General features: G+C 43.0%; 1 protein-coding gene across 3 annotated transcripts in view; it reads left to right on the top strand.

Moving 5' to 3' along the window:
* The window catches only part of TIMM8A (translocase of inner mitochondrial membrane 8A), a 55,654-nt gene extending 35,595 nt beyond the window's left edge, over positions 1-20,059 (top strand). Inside the window, exons 2-3 of one of the 3 annotated variants that reach the window (XM_056540866.1) lie at positions 12,365-12,442; positions 19,654-20,059. In XM_056540866.1, the coding sequence (XP_056396841.1) occupies positions 12,365-12,442; positions 19,654-19,815 (240 nt within the window). In that variant the 3' untranslated portion in view covers positions 19,816-20,059. Of the gene's footprint in view, positions 1-12,361; positions 12,443-19,653 lie in introns of all 3 variants that reach the window. The other 2 variants (XM_056540865.1, XM_056540867.1) reach the window with 2 other exon arrangements.
* Positions 20,060-20,568: the final 509 nt, after the last annotated feature.

The raw sequence follows: 20,568 nt of genomic DNA, 5'->3' as shown, positions 1-20,568 counted from the left end.
GAGTTTCAAAAACTGTGATTATCTGTTGTGCGGAGTGAATCTGTGGAGCGACTGCCTATAGTCCACATTCATATTTAGGGTAAGTCTTTCTCTCTTGCACATAGTGGGATAACTGTTAGAGTTTAAACACCCTTTTTAATTTTTTTTTTTTTCTCTGTTCCACCTCTAGGGGGAGGAGGAGTAGATTGGGCACAGGTGTATAAATCTTAGCTTGGGACTCTTATTGAGAGCTTGCTCTTCTGAGTGTTGCTGTGTAAGAGGGGGCGTGAAAGAGTTTGAAAGCAGGAGGTTTTTTTGTAGACCACAAGGTCTACAAAAAAATTTGAAGTGTAATTTTGACTGTCTGTTTTTTCCTATACATTTGTGAAATCCCCATAACTAGATGGCCTCCATGTTGGAAAGTGCAGTCCAATAGACATCCTGTTCAATGTATGCAATCCTTGAACAACAGTTTGAGGGTGCATATTGTTGTGCGAGATGTGTGCTAGTTGTCCGTTTGGAAGCTCAGATCCTGCATCTAGAGGGGCGACTGGCAACAATGAGAAGCATTAACAACATGGAGAGGAGTCTCCTGCTCACTGAGCAGGCACTCTCGGGAGTAGAGGTGGGGGGGTACAGTTAGAAAGCGGGGTAGGGGAAAAAGTGTCAGGGAGGCTAGTCCTGAACTGGCACACCCCAACAAGTTTGCCCGCTTGGCAGATGAGGGGGATGCCATTACAGAGCTAACAGAACTGCAGCAGGATACTGCCTCTGACCGCCAGGGGGGTGTCTGCTCCAGGAGGGAGGGAGGAGTACAGGGCAGGCCAGACAGGTACTAGTGGTGGGGGACTCAATTATTAGGGGGACAGACAGGGCAATCTGTCACAAAGACCGGGATCGCCGAACAGTGTGTTGTCTGCCTGGCGCACGAGTTCGGCACATCGCGGATCAGGTTGACAGGTTGCTGGGCGGGGCTGGAGAGGACCCAGCAGTCATGGTACATATTGGCACCAATGACAAAGTGGTAGGTGGAGTGTCCTTAAAAATGATTTCAGGGACTTAGGCCGCAAGCTTAAGGCAAGGACCTCCAAGGTAGTATTTTCTGAAATACTACCAGTACCACAACCGCACCAGAGAGGCAGCGGGAGATCAGGGAGTTAAACAAATGGCTCAGAAGCTGGTGTAGGAAGGAAGGGTTTGAATTCATGGAGAACTGGGCTGACTTCTCTTTCGGTTACCGGCTCTACCGTAGGGACGGGCTGCACCTCAATGGGGAGGGTACAGCTGTGCTTGGGGAGAAGATGGCTAGAAGGGTGGAGGAGTGTTTAAACTAGGGACTTGGGGGGAGGGAACCTACAGCAAAGAGGGGGAAGATAGTGTAGATAGAGAGGTGGGAATTATAAATGTACCTGGGGGTGGAGCGGAGGGAGGGGTTAGAATAGTTAATAGGAATAGGCTTCATAGGAAAATAAAACTTACACCCTTGAATCCCATTAACCCCAATAACATAAAGGATGGAAATGTAAAGTGTATGTTCACAAATGCCAGAAGCCTAGCAAATAAAATTGAGTAGCTTGAGGCCTTGATACTGGAGGAACATATTGATATAGTTGGGGTCACTGAGACATGGCTGGACTCCTCGCATGACTGGGCTGTCAATCTGCAGGGGTTTACGTTGTTTCGCAAAGATAGAATGAACAGAAAAGGTGGTGGAGTCTGTCTGTATGTTAGAAGTGGTATGAAAGTCAGTGTGAACGATGCCATAGTGTGTGATGATTCTGAGGATGTGGAATCACTGTGGGTAGAATTACAAAAGGAGGGAAATACTGAAAAAATAATACTTGGTGTAATCTACAGACCCCCTAATATCACTGAAGAGATAGAAGGTCGGCTGCATAAACAAATAGAGAGGGCCGCCCGGGCAGTGGTAATAATGGGAGGGATATTTTAACTATCCAGATATAGATTGGGGTCCAGGGTTGGCTAAAACTACAAAGGGGCGACAATTCCTAAATTTATTGCAGGATAATTTTATGGGCCAGTTTGCGGAGGACCCAACAAGAAGTGATGCCTTGTTGGATCTGATCATTTCCAACAACGCAGAGCTGGTTGGTAATGTAACTGTGAGGGAACACCTTGGTAATAGCGACCACAATATAGTTACTTTTGACTTAAAATGTAGAAAACAAAGACAGGCGGGGAAGGCAAAAACATATAACTTTAAAAAGGCAAATTTCCCTGAGCTGAGAGCTGCACTACAGGACATAGACTGGGGGGAGGTGTTCTCAAATACTGATACAGAAGGTAAATGGGACATCTTTAAATCAACTCTAAATAACTATACAGCTAAATATATCCCAAAGGGGAACAAATATAAACGATTAAAACTAAATCCTACATGGCTGACAAATGATGTTAAAAGAGCAATAAACAACAAAAAAATAGCCTTCAAAAAATACAAATCTGATGGGTTAGCTATAACATTTAAACAGTACAAAGAGCTTAATAAAATCTGTAAAAATTTAATAAAAACAGCAAAAATTCAAAATGAGACACAGGTGGCCAAAGAAAGCAAAACTAATCCTAAATATTTTTTTAGATATATAAATGCAAAAAAAACAAGGATAGAGCATGTAGGACCCCTTAATAATGATAATGGGGAGGTTGTCACAGGCGATAAAGAGAAAGCGGAGCTACTGAATGGGTTCTTTAGTTCTGTATATACTAGGGAAGAAGGAGGAGCTGACATTGGACAGGTCAGTGCTGGTAACACTTCATGTAATGTACTGAACTGGCTTAATGTAGAGATGGTACAAGGTAAGTTAAGTAATATAAATGTAAGCAAATCTCCAGGGCCAGATGGATTGCACCCAAGAGTTCTTAGAGAGGTAAGTTCAGTAATATCTGTACCCCTGTTCATGATATTTAGAGATTCACTGGTGTCTGGTATTGTGCCAAGGGACTGGCGCAAGGCGAATGTGGTGCCAATCTTCAAAAAGGGCTCTAGGTCTACCCCAGGAAACTATAGACCGGTAAGTTTAACGTGCATTGTGGGTAAATTGTTTAAAGGACTTATAAGGGATTTCATACAGGAATACATAGGGGATAATTGTATTGTAAGTGATAACCAGCATGGGTTTACTAAGGATAGAAGTTGTCAAACCAATCTAAGTTGCTTTTATGAAGAGGTGAGTAGAAGCCTTGACAGAGGAATGGCTGTGGATATAGTGTTTCTGGATTTTGCTAAAGCATTTGATACTGTCCCTCATAGACATCTGACAGGTAAGTTAAGGTCTTTGGGTTTGGAAATTTTAGTTTGTAACTGGATTGAACACTGGCTCATGGATTGTACCCAGAGAGTGGTGGTCAATGATTCGTACTCTGATTGGTCCCCGGTAATTAGTGGTGTACCCCAAGGTTCTGTACTGGGACCGCTGTTGTTTAATTTATTTATCAATGATATAGAGGATGGCATTAACAGCTCTGTTTCTATCTTTGCAGTTGACACCAAGCTTTGTAGCACGGTACAGTCTATAGAGGAGGTGTATAGGTTACAAGATGACTTGGATAGACTAAGTGTCTGGGCATTCACTTGGCAAATGAGGTTCAATGTGGATAAATGTAAAGTTATGCATCTGGGTACCAATAACCTGCATGCATCGTATGTCTTAGGGGGGATTAAACTGGCAGAGTCACTGGTAGAGAAGGATCTGGGTGTACTTGTAGATCACAGACTACAGAATAGCATGCAATGTCAGGCTGCTGCTTCCAAAGCCAGCAGGATATTGTCATGTATCAAAAGAGGCATGGGACATAATACTCCCCCTTTATAAAGCATTGGTACGGCCTCACCTGGAATATGCTGTTCAGTTTTGTGCACCTGTCCATAAAAGGGACACTGTGGAGTTGGAAAGGGTGCAGAGACGCGCGACTAAACTAATATGGGGCATGGAACATCTTAGCTATGAGGAGCGATTGAGGGTGCGTTCACACGTCTGTATTTTTGCTGCAGATTTTGTTGCTGCAGATTTTGCTGCCCATTGACTTCAATGGGAAGCAAAATCTGCAAAATCAAATCTTCAGCAGAAAATCTTCACGTGTGAACGCACCCTAAAGGAGTTACAATTGTTTAGTCTTGAGAAGAGACATTTAAGGGGGGATATGATAAATGTATATAAGTATATTAATGGCCCATCCAAAAAATATGGAGAAAAACTGTTCCAAGTTAAACCCCCCCAAAGGACGAGGGGGCACTCCCTCCGTCTGGAGAAGAAAAAGTTTAGTCTCAAGGGGCGACACGCCTTCTTTACCATGAGAACTGTGAACTTATGGAACAGTCTACCTCAGGAACTGGTCACAGCAGGAAAAATTTACAGCTTTAAAACAGGATTAGATACATTCCTGGAACAAAATAACATTAATGCTTATGGAGAAATATAAAATCCCATCCCTTCCCCAATATCGCGCCACACCCCTACCCTTCAATTGATGGACATATGTATTTTTTCGACCGTACTATGTAACTATGAACGGGTTATGAAACCCTCTTGGGTACTGTGAATGCTTGCTCCTGGCTTATCCTGTCAACAACTATTTGCCTTACTGATGCTTCTGGCCTTGGGCCTTTAGTTTTTGAAAGTTTAGCAGTAGCTAATACATGCTTAATGCAAATTTCAACAATGGTCTTTAAATTCTCAGCGCTCTGCCAGGGCCGTTGCCTACCCCGCCAGGGCCGATCCGAGGACCTCACTAAACCATCCAATCGGTAGTAGAAACAGGCTGTGTGTACGAATGGCAGGGATTTAATGAACTCGAGTTTATGACCCGAACTTAGTTGGAATTCTTCTTTCATGGCAAATTATTGCAATCCCCGATCCCTATCACGAACGGGGTTCAGCGGGTTACCCGCACCTGTCGGTGAAGGATAGACACACGCTGAGGGCATCATACACCTGTTATTGCTGGATCTCGCGATTGATCGTGCAATGTAAGGGGTTATGAAAGCCCCTTGGGTACTGGTGATGCCTACTCCTGACTGCTCTTGTGTCTTTCAGGAACTACTTGCCTTCATGATGCTTCTGGGCTTGGGCCTTTAAATTTAGGATTTTTGAAATAGATACATACATGCTTAATTAAAATTTAAACATTTATGCTGCAATGTATGTTTTTTTTTCTGATAGTTTTCTCAGTAATAAACTTGAATTTTCCAGAATAATTAATAACCATTACACCATTGAACACTTGTGTGTGATTTTTTTATAAAAATTTTCAAAAATAATATGGAGTGGGATGAACTCTGCTTCTTTAATTCAGAAAACATTACTTTAGAGAAGAATGTCTTTTTTAGTGTCCTGACATTTCAATCGTCTCCTCATGCTGCAGCCAACTCCAGGCTGCGTCATTCAGGTAATATATAGGTAGCACCCGCTGTCCTAAATCTTCGTAAAAAAATTTAAAAAATTGTTGCTTTTTCTTAGGGATTGTGAAGCCCTGGTGTGTACTCATGCTGCTTCCTGCTACACTCTGTCAGCCCGTTGGTCCTGTGACAGTGTGCTACTCCGCCTCCACATCCTCCACTGTGTTCTAAGCCTCCACTGCGCGGACAGCATACCCTTCAGCATACCATGTGTGCAGTGCACGGCGGTGTCACGCTGTTCTTCACATGGTTTGCCTTGGCGAAAAGTCTTGGAATCAATGGCCGGTCAGGGCAATGGAGACGTTGCGCCTACATCTCACGGCCACGGTCCTGTGGGGGCTTGTTAAATTTGGTCCTTTGTACCCACACGCTGGGGTCCGGGACACTCAAACTTTGATTTACATTTCAAATAAAAAAAATCAGACATGTCAATAGTCTCCTCAAGCATCAGCCAACTCCAGGCTGTGCCATTCAGGCAATATATGGTTTACTAATGGCGCTGCTGGGCCTGGGTCAGGGAAATTCAAATGTTATCATAGGTAGCACCCGCTATCCAAAATCTTCTTCAAAAATAGTTTTTTTTTTTGGGTGATTGTGAAGCCCTGGTGTGTACTCATGCATCAGCCAACTCCAGGCTGTGTCATTCAGGCATTATATAGGTAGCACCCACTGTCCTAAATCTTCTTCAAAAATTTTAATCTTCAAAAATTTAAAAAAATGGTTGTGTATTTTCTTAGGGATTGTGAAGCCCTGGTGTGTACTCATTCATCAGCCAACTCCAGGCTGTGTCATTCAGGCAATATATGGTTTACTGATGGCGCTGGTGGGCATGGGTCTGGGAATTTAAAATGTTCTCATAGGTAGTACCCGCTATCCAAAAATTTCTAAAATTGTTGTGTTTTATGGGGGGGATTGTGAAGCCCTGCTATGTAATCGTGCATCATCTTAGGGATTGTGAAGGCCTAGTGCCTACTCATGCTGCTGACAACCACTATATGGTCTCCTCATGCTGCCAACACCTCCACGCTGTGTAATTCAGCCACTATATGGTGTCCTCATGCTTCAGCCTCATCCAAGCTGTGTCATTCGGCCACTATATGGTGTCCTCATGCTGCCAACACATCCACGCTGTGCCATTCAGCCACTATATGCTATCCTCATGCTGCCAACACCTCCACGCTGTGTCATTCAGTCACTATATGGTCTCCTCACACTGATGCCACCACCAGGCTCTGTCATTGTGCTGCTGAGCGGCAGTGATTCTAAAAGCGATGCCGGTAATCTGCTTGTTATTCTGAATAACAGTATTATTTCACTACCCCAGCACACTCCATATGCATTTTAGAACACAGCAAAGTTTCTATACCCCTATTGAGGCAGTCTGTAGGCTAGAAATAGCCTTTTTTTAATTATAGATTCGCTGTGAAAAAATTTGGATCGAAACAGACTTTTTCGGAAAATTTGTCGAATCGGCCGAATCAATTTTTTCTAAAGTTCACTCATCTCTATACAATATGTCTACTTTATGTTTGCATCATGAAGTTGCCATGTTTTTAGTTTTTTAAGACATCAGAGGGCTTTAAAGTTCATGGACTAGTTCAGATTTGAAGTGGATTTGAAGGGCTTTCGTATTAGAAATACCCCATAAATGACCCCATTACAATAACTGCACCCCTCAAAGTATTCAAAACGACATTCAGTAAGTGTGTTAACCCTTTAGGTGTTTCACAGGAATAGCAGCAAAGTGAAGGAGAAAATAAATTTTTTACACTCGCATGTTCTTGTAGACCCAGTTTTTGAATTTTTGCAAGGTAAAAGGAGAAAAATCCTCTCAAATTTTGTAACCCATTTTCTCTCTAGTAAGGAAATACCTCATATGTGGATGTAAAGTGCTCTGTGTGCGCAATAGAGGGCTCAGAACGGAAGGAGCGACAATGGTATTTTGGAGAGTCAGTTTTGCTGAAATGGTTTTTGGGGGGCATGTGACATTTAGGAAGGCCCTATGGTGCCAGAACAGCAGAAAAAAAACCACATGGCATGATATTTTGGAAATTACACCCCCCAAGGCACGTAACAAGGGGTCCAGTGAGCCTTAACACCCCACAGGTGTTTGACGACTTTTCGTTAAAGTCGGATTTGTAAATGAAAAAAAAATTCCACTAAAGTGCAGTTTTTTTCCCAAATTTACCATTTTTACAAACAGTAATGGGAGAAAATGCCCCCCCAAAATTTGTAACCCCATTACTTCTGAGTATGGAAATACCTCATGTTAGGATGTAAAATGTTCTGTGGGCGAACTACAATGCTCAGAAGAGATGGAGTCACATTTGGCTTTTGGAAAGCAAATTTTGCTGAATTGGTTTTTGGGGGGAGTGTCTCATTTAGGAAGCCCCTATGGGGCCAGAACAGAAAAAACCATATGGCATACTATTTTGGAAACTACACCCCTAAAGGAACGTAACAAGGGGTACAGGGAGCCTTAACACATCACAGGTGTTTGACATCTTTTTGTGTAAATGAAAAAAAAAGTTTTTTTCCACTAAAATGCGTTTTTTCTCCCCAAATTTTACATTTTTACAAGGGGTAATAGGAGAAAATTACCCCTAAAATTTGTAACCCCATTTCTTCTGAGTATGGAAATACCCCATGTGTGGACGTCAAGTGCTCTGCTGGCGCACTACAATGCTGAGAAGAGGAGTGCCTTTGAAGTTTTGGAAAGAGAATTTGTTTGGATTGGAAGTCAGAGGCATGTGCGTTTACGAAGCCCCCTGTGGTGCCAGAGCAGTGGACCCCCCACATGTGACCAAAATGGGGTCACATGTGGGGGGTCCATTGTTCTGGCACTACGGGGGCTTTGTAAACACACGTGGCCTTCAATTCCGGACAAATTTTCTCTCCAAAAGCCCAATGGTGCTCCTTCACTTCTGAGCATTGTAGTGCACCAGCAGAGCACTTTACATCCACATATGGGGTATGTTCTTACTCAGAAGAAGTTTGGTTTCACATTATGGGGGGGCTTTTTTCCTATTTATTCTTGTGAAAATGAAAAATGTAGGGTAACACCAGCATTTTAAACCTGTGGGGTGTTAAGGTTCACTATAATTCCGTGAGGGGTGTAGTTTCCAAAATGGGGTCACCTGTTGGTATTTATTTTTTTGCATTTATATCAAATAAGGCTCTCCTGTGCAAATCACCAATTTAGGCCTCAAATGTACATAGTGCTCTCTCACTCCTGAGCCTTGTTGTGTGCCCGCAGAGCATTTTATGCCCGCATTTTTTTGCATTTATGTCAAATCAGGCTCTCCTGTGCAAATCACCAATTTAGGCCTCAAATGTACATAGTGCTCTCTCACTCCTGAGCCTTGTTGTGTGCCCGCAGAGTATTTTATGCCCACATATGGGGTATTTCCGTACTCAGGAGAAATTGTGTTACAAATTTTGGGGGTCTTTTTCTCCTTTTAACGCTTGTGAAAATAAAAAGTATGGGGCAACACTAGCATGTTAGTGTAAATTTTTTAGTTTTTTTAGACTAACAGGCTGGTGTAGCCCCCAACTTTTCTTAAGAGGTAAAAGGAGAAAAAGCCCCCCAAATTTTGTAGTGCAATTTCTCCCGAGTACAGAAATACCCCATATGTGGCCCTAAACTGTTTCCTTGAAATACAGGGCTCCCAAGTGAGAGAGCGCCATGCGCATTTGAGGACTAAATTAGGGATTGCATAGGGGTGGACATAAGGGTATTCTATGCCAGTGATTCCCAAACAGGGTGTTTCCAGCTGTGGCTAAACTCACAGCATGCCTGGACAGTCAGTGGCTGTCCGGAAATGCTGGCAGTTGTTGTTTTGCAACAGCTGGAGGCTCCGTTTTGGAAACACTGCCGTACAATAGGTTATTTTTATTGTGGGGGGGGGGGGGGGGACAGTGTAAGGGGGTGTATATGTAGTGTTTTCCCCTTTATTATGTGTTATTGTAGTTTAGTGTTTTTAAGGTACATTCGCACTGAGGTTTACAGTGAGTTTACCGCTAGGAGTTTGCCGCAGCTCATACTTCAAGTAGGAAACTTACTATAAATCCGCCCTTGTGAATGTACCCAGGTGTTTCAAAACTACAACTCCCAGCATTTACTGACAGACCGTGCATGCTGGGATTTGTAGTTTTGGAAAACCTTTATTTAGGTTCTGTTACCTAACTCAGTGGTTTCCAACCAGTGTGCCTCCAGCTGTTGCAAAACTACAACTCCTAGCATGTACTGATCGCTGAAGGGCATGTTGGGAGATGTAGTTATGCAACAGCTGGAGGTACGCAACTACAACTCCCAGCATGCCGAGACAGCTGTTTGCTGTTTGGACATGCTGGGATTTGCAGTTTTGCAACATCTGGAGGGCTACAGTTAAGAGACCACTGCACAGTAATCTCCAAACTGTGGCCCTCAAGATGTTGCAAAACTACAAATCCCAGCATGCTCAGACAGCAAACAGATGTCTGGGCATGCTGGGAGTTGTAGTTTTGCTACATCTGGAGGGCTACAGTTTAGAGACCACTGTATAGTGGTCTCAAACTGTAGCCCTCCAGATGTTGCTAGGCAACACACCGGCTTCCTTAGGATCCAGGGAGTCGCATCGCCGTCCTCTTCTGCCGCCAGTCACCGCCGCCGCCGATGGGTAAGTGGACTTCGGCACCTGTCCCCTTCGGTTTCCCCGTTCTGCCCAGCCTATTGTGAGTGGGCAGAACTGGGAAACTGAAAGTTAACCCTCCCGCCCCTGATCTGCTATTGGTCGTCGCTTCTTGATGACCAATAGCAGGGATAGGAGGGGTGGCACCCCTGCCACCTCACTCCTATCCCTTCAGAGGGATCGGGGGTGTCTTGGACAACCCCGATCCCACTTATTTTCCGGGTCACCGGATACCCGTATGACCCGGAATTGCGCAAATCGCCAGTAAGTCTGACATGAATAGTGGGGAAATTAATGGAAACCCTACTAAAGGATAGGATTGTGGAACATCTAAAATCCCATAGATTGCAAGATGAAAAACAACATGGGTTTACTTCAGGGAGATCATGTCAAACAAGTCTTATTAATTTTTATTGACTGGGTGACTAAAATAATAGATGATGGAGGGGCAGTAGACATCACATATCTACATTATAGTAAGGCTTTTGACACTGTCTCACATAGAAGAATTATTAATAAACTGCAGTCATTGAGCTTGGACTCCCATATTGATGTGTGGATTAGGCAGTGGCTGAGTGACAGACAAGAGAGGGTTGTAGTCAATCGAGAATATTCAGAGAAAGGTCTTGTTACCAGTGGGGTAACTCAGGGATCTGTACTGGGAACAATTTTGTTTAATATCTTCATTAGTGATATTGTAAAAGGTCTCGATGGTAAGGTATCTCTTTTTGCTGATGAAAAAAAGATATATAAGAGGGTTGATGTTCCTGGAGGGATACGCCAAATGGAAAAGGATTTAGGAAAACTAGAAGAATGGTCAGAACTCTGGCAACTGAAATTTAATATGGATAGGTACACGACAATGCACGTGGGGCATAAAAATCCTCGGGCAGAATATAGAATGTTTGACAAAGTCCTGACCTCAGTATCTAAGGAAAGGGATTTAGGAGTAATTTCAGAAGACTTAAAGGGGTACTCCGTTGGTCAACGTGTTTTTCCTTTTTTTGACTTACCCTATTTGTTTTGTTTCATTTCTATTCTTGTTGTTTGGGCTACTATATTTCCGTTCTTTGTTGTCTTTTTATCCCCCACTTTGTTTTCCTATCTTTGCTTCTATTTCCTGTTTCTTGCTGTGCCGAAAACTACAAATCCCAGCATGCCACATGCCTTGCTGGTTTGGGTCGGCTCCTTTTTTTTTTTTTTTTCGCCCTTTACCCACCCTACTATATTCCCGGGTCGGCCCCCTTATACACACAGCACACATCATGTGTCATTCAGGAGTCTTCAGTCTCTGGTTGTAGTTCACCACACCTCTATAGGGCATACACCAGTGTTTCCCAACCAGGGTGTCTCCAGGTGTTGCAAAACTACTACTACCAGCATGCCTGGACAGCCAAATGCTGTCCGGCCATGCTGGGAGTTGTAGTTTTGATACAGCTGAAGACACCCTGGTTGAGAAACAATGCACTTTGTTTGTAATATACTGAATTAGCTAGAACAGTGCTTCCCAATCAGTGTGCCTCTAGCTGTTGCAAAACTACAACTCCCAGCATGCCCAAAGGGCATGCTGGGAGTTGTAGTTTTACAACAGCTGGAGGCACACTGGTTTGTAAACACTGCTGTAACATGATGTGTATGCTGAATAGGCTAGAACAGTGTTTCCCAATCATTGTGCCTCCAGCTGTTGCAAAACTACAACTCCCAGCATGCCCTGACAGCCTTTGGGCATGCTAGGAGTTGTAGTTTAGCAACAGCTGGAGGCACACTGGTTGGGAAACACTGGTGTAACATGTTGTGTATGCTGAATAGGCTAGAACAGTGTTTCCCAACCAGTGTGCCTCCAACTGTTGCAAATCTACAACTACCAGCATGTCCAAAGTCTGTCAGGGCATGCTGGGAGTTGTAGTTGTGCAACAGCTGGAATTACACTGGTTTGGAAACACTAGCATGCACACACATAACAGGGATTACAACTCCCAGCATGTGTCATTCAGGAGTCCCACCCTCCCCCTTCACATATAGAGATCATCCCCAGTATGAGATTTATTCCCCAGCCCCCGCAGTCCATACATCCCTAGTCCCTGTACCTTGCCATTCTCCCCTTCAGATAACACTCTTATCTTATCTGTGTTGCTTCTCCTGTGCAGACCTGAGTAGGGGGAGGGGAGGGGAGGTGAGGAGCTGTGTACTCTGGCTTCTTATGCAGACCTCCGGGAGGGGGGGGGGGAGATGACGGGGCGTGGCTTATTTATCTTATGCAGACAGAGAAAAAAAAGCCCTGACATGTTGTCCACAGCAGACTCAGAACATGGCCGACGCTGTGGACGACAGTAAAAGAAAACACTCTGAACTACTGAACTTCCTGCCCAACAAACAGGTAAGGAAAACACACACATGCTGCCAAAATATATAACACATGTATATTGCAAAAAAAACTAAACTTACAAAGAAGATGCAACATAGTTGAAAAAAAATTAACCACTGGAGTACCCCTTTAAAGGTAAGAAGACAATGTAACAGAGCAGCATAAAATGCTAGCAGAATGATTGGATGTATATAGAGAGGTATAAGCAGTAGAAAGAGAGAAGTGCTCATGCCACTGTACAGAACACTGGTAAGCCCTCACTTGGAGTATTGTGTGCAGTACTGGAGGCCATCTCTCCAGAAGGATATAGATACTCTAGAGAGAGTTCAGAGAAGAGCTACTAAACTAGTACATGGATTGCAGGATAAAACTTACCAGGAAAAGTTAAAGGACCTTAACATATATGGCTTGGAATAAAGAAGAGATAGAGGGGATATGATAGAGACTTTTAAATACATAAAGGGAATCAACACGGTAAAGGAGGAGAGCATATTCAAAAGAAGAAAAACTACCACAAGAGGACATAGTTTTAAATTAGAGGGGCAAAGGTTTAAAAGTAATATCAGTAAGTATTACTTTACTGAGAGAGAAGGGGATGCATGGAATAGCCTTTTTGCAGAATTGGTCACTGCAAAGACAGTGAAGGAGTTTAAACATGCATGGGATAAGCATAAGGCTATCCTTCATATGAGATAGGGCCAGGGACTATTGATAGGATTCAGATTATTGGGCAGACTAGATTGGCCAAATGGTTCTTATCTGCCAACACATTCTATGTTTCTATACAGCAGTGGTCCTCAAACTGTGGCCCTACAGATGTTGCAAAACTACAACTCCCAGCATGCCTGGACAGCCGTTGGCTGTCCAGGCATGCTGGGAGTGGTAGTTTTGCAACATCTGGAGGGCCACAGTTTGGGGACCACTGCTATACAGCCTGAAACTTGGGAACCGGACCACCAACCATGTAAGTTATGCCTCTAACTGTATCCCCTGTTTAGTGCAGGTGAACAAGATCTCTGTTTCTGTTTAAATCAAGGAACCCCTGTAAGCGCATTCTAACTCCTTTAGTGATGTAACTAATTTTGCTAGTTGTGCAAGGTACAGCAGTATTTCATTCAAGTAAGTTGGAATGCATTGTCGTAACTGCAAGTAGAATTTTTTATTTTTTTTAAACTACAAAAGTTTTAGGTCATGTTAATAGAAAAAGTACATGTTAAAAATACAGCAAACTCGTTTCAAACCATATGGTTTTTAGTCATGGCCATGTCTTGAAGTCTCTTCATCTAATTAGGAGGTACAAAGCATCAAACAGTACATCAACTGCAATACCAGGAATATGCGTTCACATGCCGCGATTGTCAGGTGCAGTAAGTCTGGTGCACTACCAATCCACTCAGTGCATTGATAGTTCCTTTGCATTTGGATGTGATGTTTATCCAATTCTGTGCATTATACTATCTAGGTATATATTATATCTATATATATATATATATATTAATGTTATATGAATAATTTATATCCCAAATTTATCACGTCCTCTGCTGACATCGGTTACCTTCTACACACAGTTTGTAGTGTTATATTTATGATATTTTTCACTTTTTATGGTGGGTAGAAATTGTTTATTCATCTCTGTCATTTTGTATTAGTGGATTAATGTGACCTTTTATACTTGATTCACATTCCAAGCAGATCAGGTACAGTGGGACAAAAAAGTATTTAGTCAGCCACCAATTGTGCAAGTTCTCCCACTTAAAAAGATGAGAGGCCTGTAATTATCATCATAGGTATACCTCAACTATGAGAAATTACATTGTCTGATTTTTAAAGAATTTATTTGCAAATTAAGGTGGAAAATAAGTATTTGGTAACCTACAAACAAGCAAGATTTCTGGCTCTCACAGACCTGTAACTTCTCACAGCCCATTTTGGCCTTAAGGACCAGAGCGTTTTTTGCACATCTGACCACTGTCACTTTAAACATTAATAACTCTGGAATGCTTTTACTTATCATTCTGATTCCGAGATAGTTTTTTTGTGACATATTCTACTTTAACATGGTGGTAAATTTTTGTGGTAACTTGCATTCTTTCCTTGTGAAAAATCCAAAAATTTGATGAAAAATTAGAAAATTTAGCATTTTTCTAACTTTGAAGCTCTCTGCTTGTAAGGAAAATGGATATTACAAATAAAAAAAAATTTGATTCACATATACAATATGTCTACTTTATGTTTGCATCATAAAATTGATGAGTTTTTACTTTTGGAAGACACCAGAGACCAGAGGGCTTCAAAGTTCAGCAGCAATTTTCCAAGTTTTCACAAAATTTTCAAACTCACAATTTTTCAGGGACCAGTTCAGGTTTGAAGTGGATTTGAAGTTCCTTCTTATTAGAAATACCCCACAAATGACCCCATTATAAAAACTGCACCCCCCAAAGTATTCAAAATGACCTTCAGTCAGCGTTTTAACCCTTTAGGTGTTTCACAGGAATAGAAGCAAAGTGAAGGAGAAAATTCACAATGTTCATTTTTTACACTCGCATGTTCTTGTAGACCCAATTTTTGAATTTTTACAAGGGGTTTTTGTAGCCCAATTTCTCTCCAGTAAGCACATACCTCATATGTCTATGTAAAGTGTTCGGCGGGCGCAGTAGAGGGCTCAGAAGCGAAGGAGCAACATGGGGATTTTGGAGAGTACGTTTTTCTGAAATGGTTTTTGGGGGGCATGTTGCATTTAAGAAGCCCCTATGGTGCCAGAACAGCAAAAAACCCTCACATGGCATACCATTTTTGAAACTAGACCCCTTGAGGAACGTAACAAGGAATAAAGCGAGCCTTAATACCCCACAGGTGTTTCACGACTTTTGCATATGTAAAAAAAAAAAAAAAATTTCACTAAAAAGTGTGTTTCCCCCCAAATTTCACATTTTTCCAAGGGTTAATAGCAGGAAATACCCCCCAAAATTTGTAATCCCATCTCTTCTGAGTATGGAGGTACCCCATAAGTTGACCTGAAGTGCACTATGGGCAAACTACAATGCTCAGAAGAGAAGGAGTCATATTTGGCTTTTTGAGAGCAAATTTTGCTCGGGGGCATGTCGCATTTAGGAAGCCCCTATGGTGCCAGAACAGCAAAAAAAAAAAACACATGGCATACTATTTTGGAAACTAGACCCCTTGAGTAACGTAACAAGGGGTACAGTGAGCATTTGCCCCCCACTGGTGTCTCACAGATCTTTGGAACAGTGAGCTGTACAAAAGTTTTCATTTTCACGGACCACTGTTCCAAAGATCCGTCAGACACCTGTGGGGGGGTAAATTCTCACTGCACCCCTCATTGCATTCCGTGAGGGGTGTAGTTTCTGAAATGGAGTCACATGTGTTTTTTTTTTTTTTTGCGTTTGTCAAAAACGCTGTAACAATCAGCCACCCCTGTGCAAATCACCTCAAATGTACATGGTGCACTCTCCCTTCTGGGCCTTGTTGTGCGCCCACATATGGGGTATCTCCGTAGTCGGGAGAAATTGCGTTACAAATTTTGGGGGCTTTTTTTCCCTTTTACCTCTTGTGAAAATGTAAAGTATAGGGCAACATCAGCATGTTAGTGTAAAAAATTACATTTTTTTACACTAACATTCTGGTGTAGACCCCAACATTTCCTTTTCATGAAGGGTTAAAGGAGAAAAATCCCCCCAAACCTTGTAACGCAATTTCTCCCGAGTACGGCGATACCCCATATGTGGCCCTAAACTGTTGCCCTGAAATACGACAGGGCTCCGAAGTGAGAGAGCACCATGTGCATTTGAGGCCTAAATTAGGGATTTGCATAGGGGTGGACATAGAGGTATTCTACGCCAGTGATTCCCAAACAGAGTGCCTCCAGCTGTTGCAAAACTCCCAGCATGCGTGGACAGTCAATGGCTGTCCGGCAATACTGGGAGTTGCTGTTTTTCAACAGCTGGAGGCTCTGCTTTGGAAACAGTGGCGTACCGGACGTTCTTATTGGGGGAGGGGAGGGGAGCTGTGTAGGGGTATGTGTATATGTAGTGTTTTTAACTTTTTATTTTATTTTGTGGTAGTGTAGTGTAGTGTTTTTTAGGGTACAGTCACATGGGCGGGGGATTACAGCGAGTTTCCCAGTGCAAAATTTGCTGCATTTCAAACTTGCAGCGAGAAACCCACTGTAAAACCCTCGCCCATGTGAATGTACCCTGTACATTCACAGGGGGGGGTGCACCAGCTGTTGCAAAACCACAACTCCCAGCATGCATGGTCTGTTAGTGCATGCTGGGAGTTATAGTTTTGCATCAGCTGGAGGCACACAGGTTAGGAAACACTGAGTTAGAAACAGACCATGTTTCCCAACCAGTGTGTCCCCAATTGTTGCAAAACTACAACTCCCAGCATGCCCAGACAGCTAAAGGGCATGCTGGGAGTTGTAGTTCGGCAACATCTGAAGGGCCAGATGTTGCTGAACTAAAACTCCCAGCATGCCTGGACAGTCAGTGCATCCTGGGAGTTGTAGTTTTGCAACAGCTGGAAGAGCACAATATGGAGACCATTATACAATGGTCTCCAAACTGAGGCCCTCCAGATGTTGCAAAACTACAACTCCCAGCATGCCCAGACAGCCAAAGGCTGTCTAGGCATGCTGGGAGTTGTAGTTTTCAGACTCCTAGAGGCAGCTGTGAAGATCTTCACTGCTGCCTCTGAGGACCATGTACTTACCTGCCGGTCCCGTCGCTGCTCGTCCACGTGGCCGGTCCTGCGCTGCTCCTCGGTCCCGCTGCTGCTCCAGGTAAGGCCGCCGGTCCCCGCGTGTTCCCCCCCTATGCCGCAGGTCCCTGCGAGCCCCCGTAGCCATCTTCCCCCATTCTGCCCGACTTCCAGGGGTGGGCAGTGCGGGGGATCTGAACTTTCACCCCAGGTCACTGTGATTGGTCCACAGGGACCAATCACAGTGATCGCTGACCAGGACCATCAATGGATGGTCCTGGGGGGTGAAGCAGAAGTTGTCCCCTGCTGCAAACAGCGGGACTTCTGCTGGTTAACCCCTACGATGCTGCGCATCGCCGGGTTAACTGAATGTCATTTATAAACGTCGGGATGTGCGAACGCACTGCACAACCCGGCGTTTATATATGACATTCTGCGGGAAGGGGTTAAGAGTCTCCTCTGTCCTCCACTCGTTACATGTATTAATGGCACCTGTTTGAACTTGTTATGCGTATAAAAGACACCTGTCCACATCCTCAAACAGTCGCACTCCAAGCTCCACTATGGCCAAGACCAAAGAGCTGTTGAAGGACACCAGAAACAAAATTGTAGACCTGCACCAGGCTGGGAAAACTGAATCTGCAATAGGCAAGCAGCTTGGTGTGAAGAAATCATCTGTGGGAGCAATTATTAGAAAATGTCAAAATGATCACAAGAACGGTGAGCAAAAATCCCAGAACCACACGGGGGGACCTATTGAATGACCTGCAGAGAGCTGGGACCAAAGTAACAAAGGCTACCATCAGTAACACACTACGCCGCCAGGGACTCAAATCATGCAGGGCCAGATGTGTCCCCCTGCTTAAGCCAGTACATGTCTGGGATCCATCTGAAGTTTGCTAGAGAGCATTTGGATGATCTAAAAGAGGATTGAGAGAATGTGCCATATGGTCAGATAAAACCAAAGTAAAACTTTTTGGTAAAAACTCAACTCATCGTGTTTGGAGGAGAAAGAAGGCTGAGTTGCATTCAAAGAACACCATACCTACTGTGAAGCATGGGGGTGGAAAATCATGCTTTGGGGCTGTTTTTCAGCAAAGGGACCAGGAAGACTGATCCGTGTAAAGGAAAGAATGAATGGGGCCATATATTGTGAGATTTTGAGTGAAAATCTCCTTCCATCAGCAAGGACATTGAAGATGAAATGTGGCTGGGTCTTTCAGCATAACAACGATCCCAAACACACCACCCGGGCAACGAAGGAGTGGCTTAGTAAGAAGCATTTTAAAGTCCTGTAGTGGCCTAGCCAGTCTCCAGATCTCAACCCCACAGAAAAACTTTGGAGAGAGTTGAAAGTCTGTGTTGTCCTGCGACAGCCCCAAAACATCACTGCTCTAAAGGAGATCTGTATGGAGGAATGGGCCAAAATACCAACAACAGTGTGTGAAACCCTTGTGAAGAGTTACAGAAAACGTTTGACCTCTGTCATTGCCAACAAAGGGTATATAACAAAGTATTGACATGAACTTTTGTTATTGACCAAATACTTATTTTCCACCATAATTTGCAAACAAATTCTTTAAAAATCAGACAGTGATTTTATGGATTTTTTTTTTCTCATTATGTCTTTCATAGTTGAGATATACCTATGATGATAATTACAGGCCTCTCTCATCTTTTTAAGGGGGAGAACCTACACAATTGGTGGCTGGCTAAATACTTTTTTGCCCTACTGTATATGTATACAGACTATTGCCTGTGCTTATGCTTAATGTGAGGGGGAGGAGCTAGTGTTATTGCACAGGTGTTTTGTGTGATGATGTCAGTTACTCTCCCTTAAATGCCACACTGTCTGTCTTAGCCTTGTGTATCATGTGGTTTTAAGCATTATATTGGCACCGTTCAGTAGAGTTGCTGTGCTGGACAATATTTTTTACCATGTACAAAAGTTTATTAGGTCATGTTAAAAGTCATACTAATGGAAAAAATACATGTTAAAATTGCAACAAACATAGATGCGTTTCGTACCATATGGTTCGAAATGTATCAGTTTCTGCGCGTTTATAACATGTGTTTTTTTTCTATTAGTTTCACTTTGAACATGACCAATAAATACAATAAACTTTTTGTATTTTTTTTTAAAGATTTTTTTTTTCTACTGGGAGCCAAAATATCTCCATGTTTGTTTCTGCATACTTACCGAGAAGCTTTCTTCCTGTGCTTCTTTTATCACATTTTGCGTTCTGAAACCACCCCTATACGGCGGTGAGCTGGTTGGTCCTTTTCCTTTATTTTGTTACTGCATTGCAGTGCCTTGCACTGCTGCTGCTGCAAACAGTAAGTGATTGCTAGTATGAGCTGTAATGTAAACATTAAAGAGGGCACAAGCCCTGCAGCCCCTTAGAACAGGTGCTAGCATCAGATGCCTTCTGATTTAATATTGATGGCCTATGTAAAAGGCTGGATAACCCCTATAATGATGATTTGTGTTTTCCATTTTCCAGGAGAAATGTATGGAGAAACCAGGACCAAAGCTGGATGCTCGATGTGAAAGCTGTTTTGTAAATTGTGTGGAGAGATTTATAGATACAAGCCAATTTATCCTGAACCGATTAGAACAGACTCAAAAATCCAGGGGATCCCTTTCAGAAAACCTTACAGACTAAGGACTGAATTTATACTGATAGCCTTGAACAACCAGGCATGCAAGGTGTCTTTGTTTCATTCTGCTTCATTCTAAGATGACTTTCTTGCTTGTGTTTGTGGACTGCACACCCTGTTGCCTGGAAAAGATAATCCTACATGTATGCTTTCTTTAAGCAGCCCAAAAGAAACTCTGTGTCACAATATCAAATACTTCACAACTAGGATGATATTATTAAATATATGCTGGCAGTGCATTAAACAGTATTGTGATGGTATTTGCTTTTCAAGGCATGGCTATGGTATATTTTACAATTTTTTATGAAAATATTTTCTGCATTCCTGTAGAGAATAGTTCCTAACAGAAGTTTTGGTTATAAATTGGTTGTTTTAAAAATATAGTCTGGGCTTGTAATCTTCTTTAGACCAAGCAGATGCTGACATATGTACATATACTTAAGTTGCCACTGAACTTAGTTTAATAAGTTGTCACATTAAAAGAGATATCATGCTAGAATATGAATCCCCTATCCAAAGGACCCCCTGTGATCTGTACGGGGCCCTGGCTTTATCTGGGAGCAGCACATCACAAAACCCCCACACGAACGGGCGCACAAAATCCCCCCTCCTTATATCTTTATGGGAGAGCTGAAGATAGCCTAACAGCTCTCCCATAGACATATATGGAAGAGCGCATTAGCCGCCGTGTGGTGCGGGTGTCGTGATGCGCCGACCCTGGGGAGAACCAGGCCCAGTTGGACACCTGCAATCTAAAA

Source organism: Hyla sarda, chromosome 9 (assembly GCF_029499605.1).
Source record: "Hyla sarda isolate aHylSar1 chromosome 9, aHylSar1.hap1, whole genome shotgun sequence".
In the NCBI taxonomy this organism is placed as follows: Eukaryota; Metazoa; Chordata; class Amphibia; order Anura; family Hylidae; genus Hyla; species Hyla sarda.
Note: the sequence above shows the minus strand (reverse complement) of the source record. Positions and strands in the feature narration are given on the sequence as shown.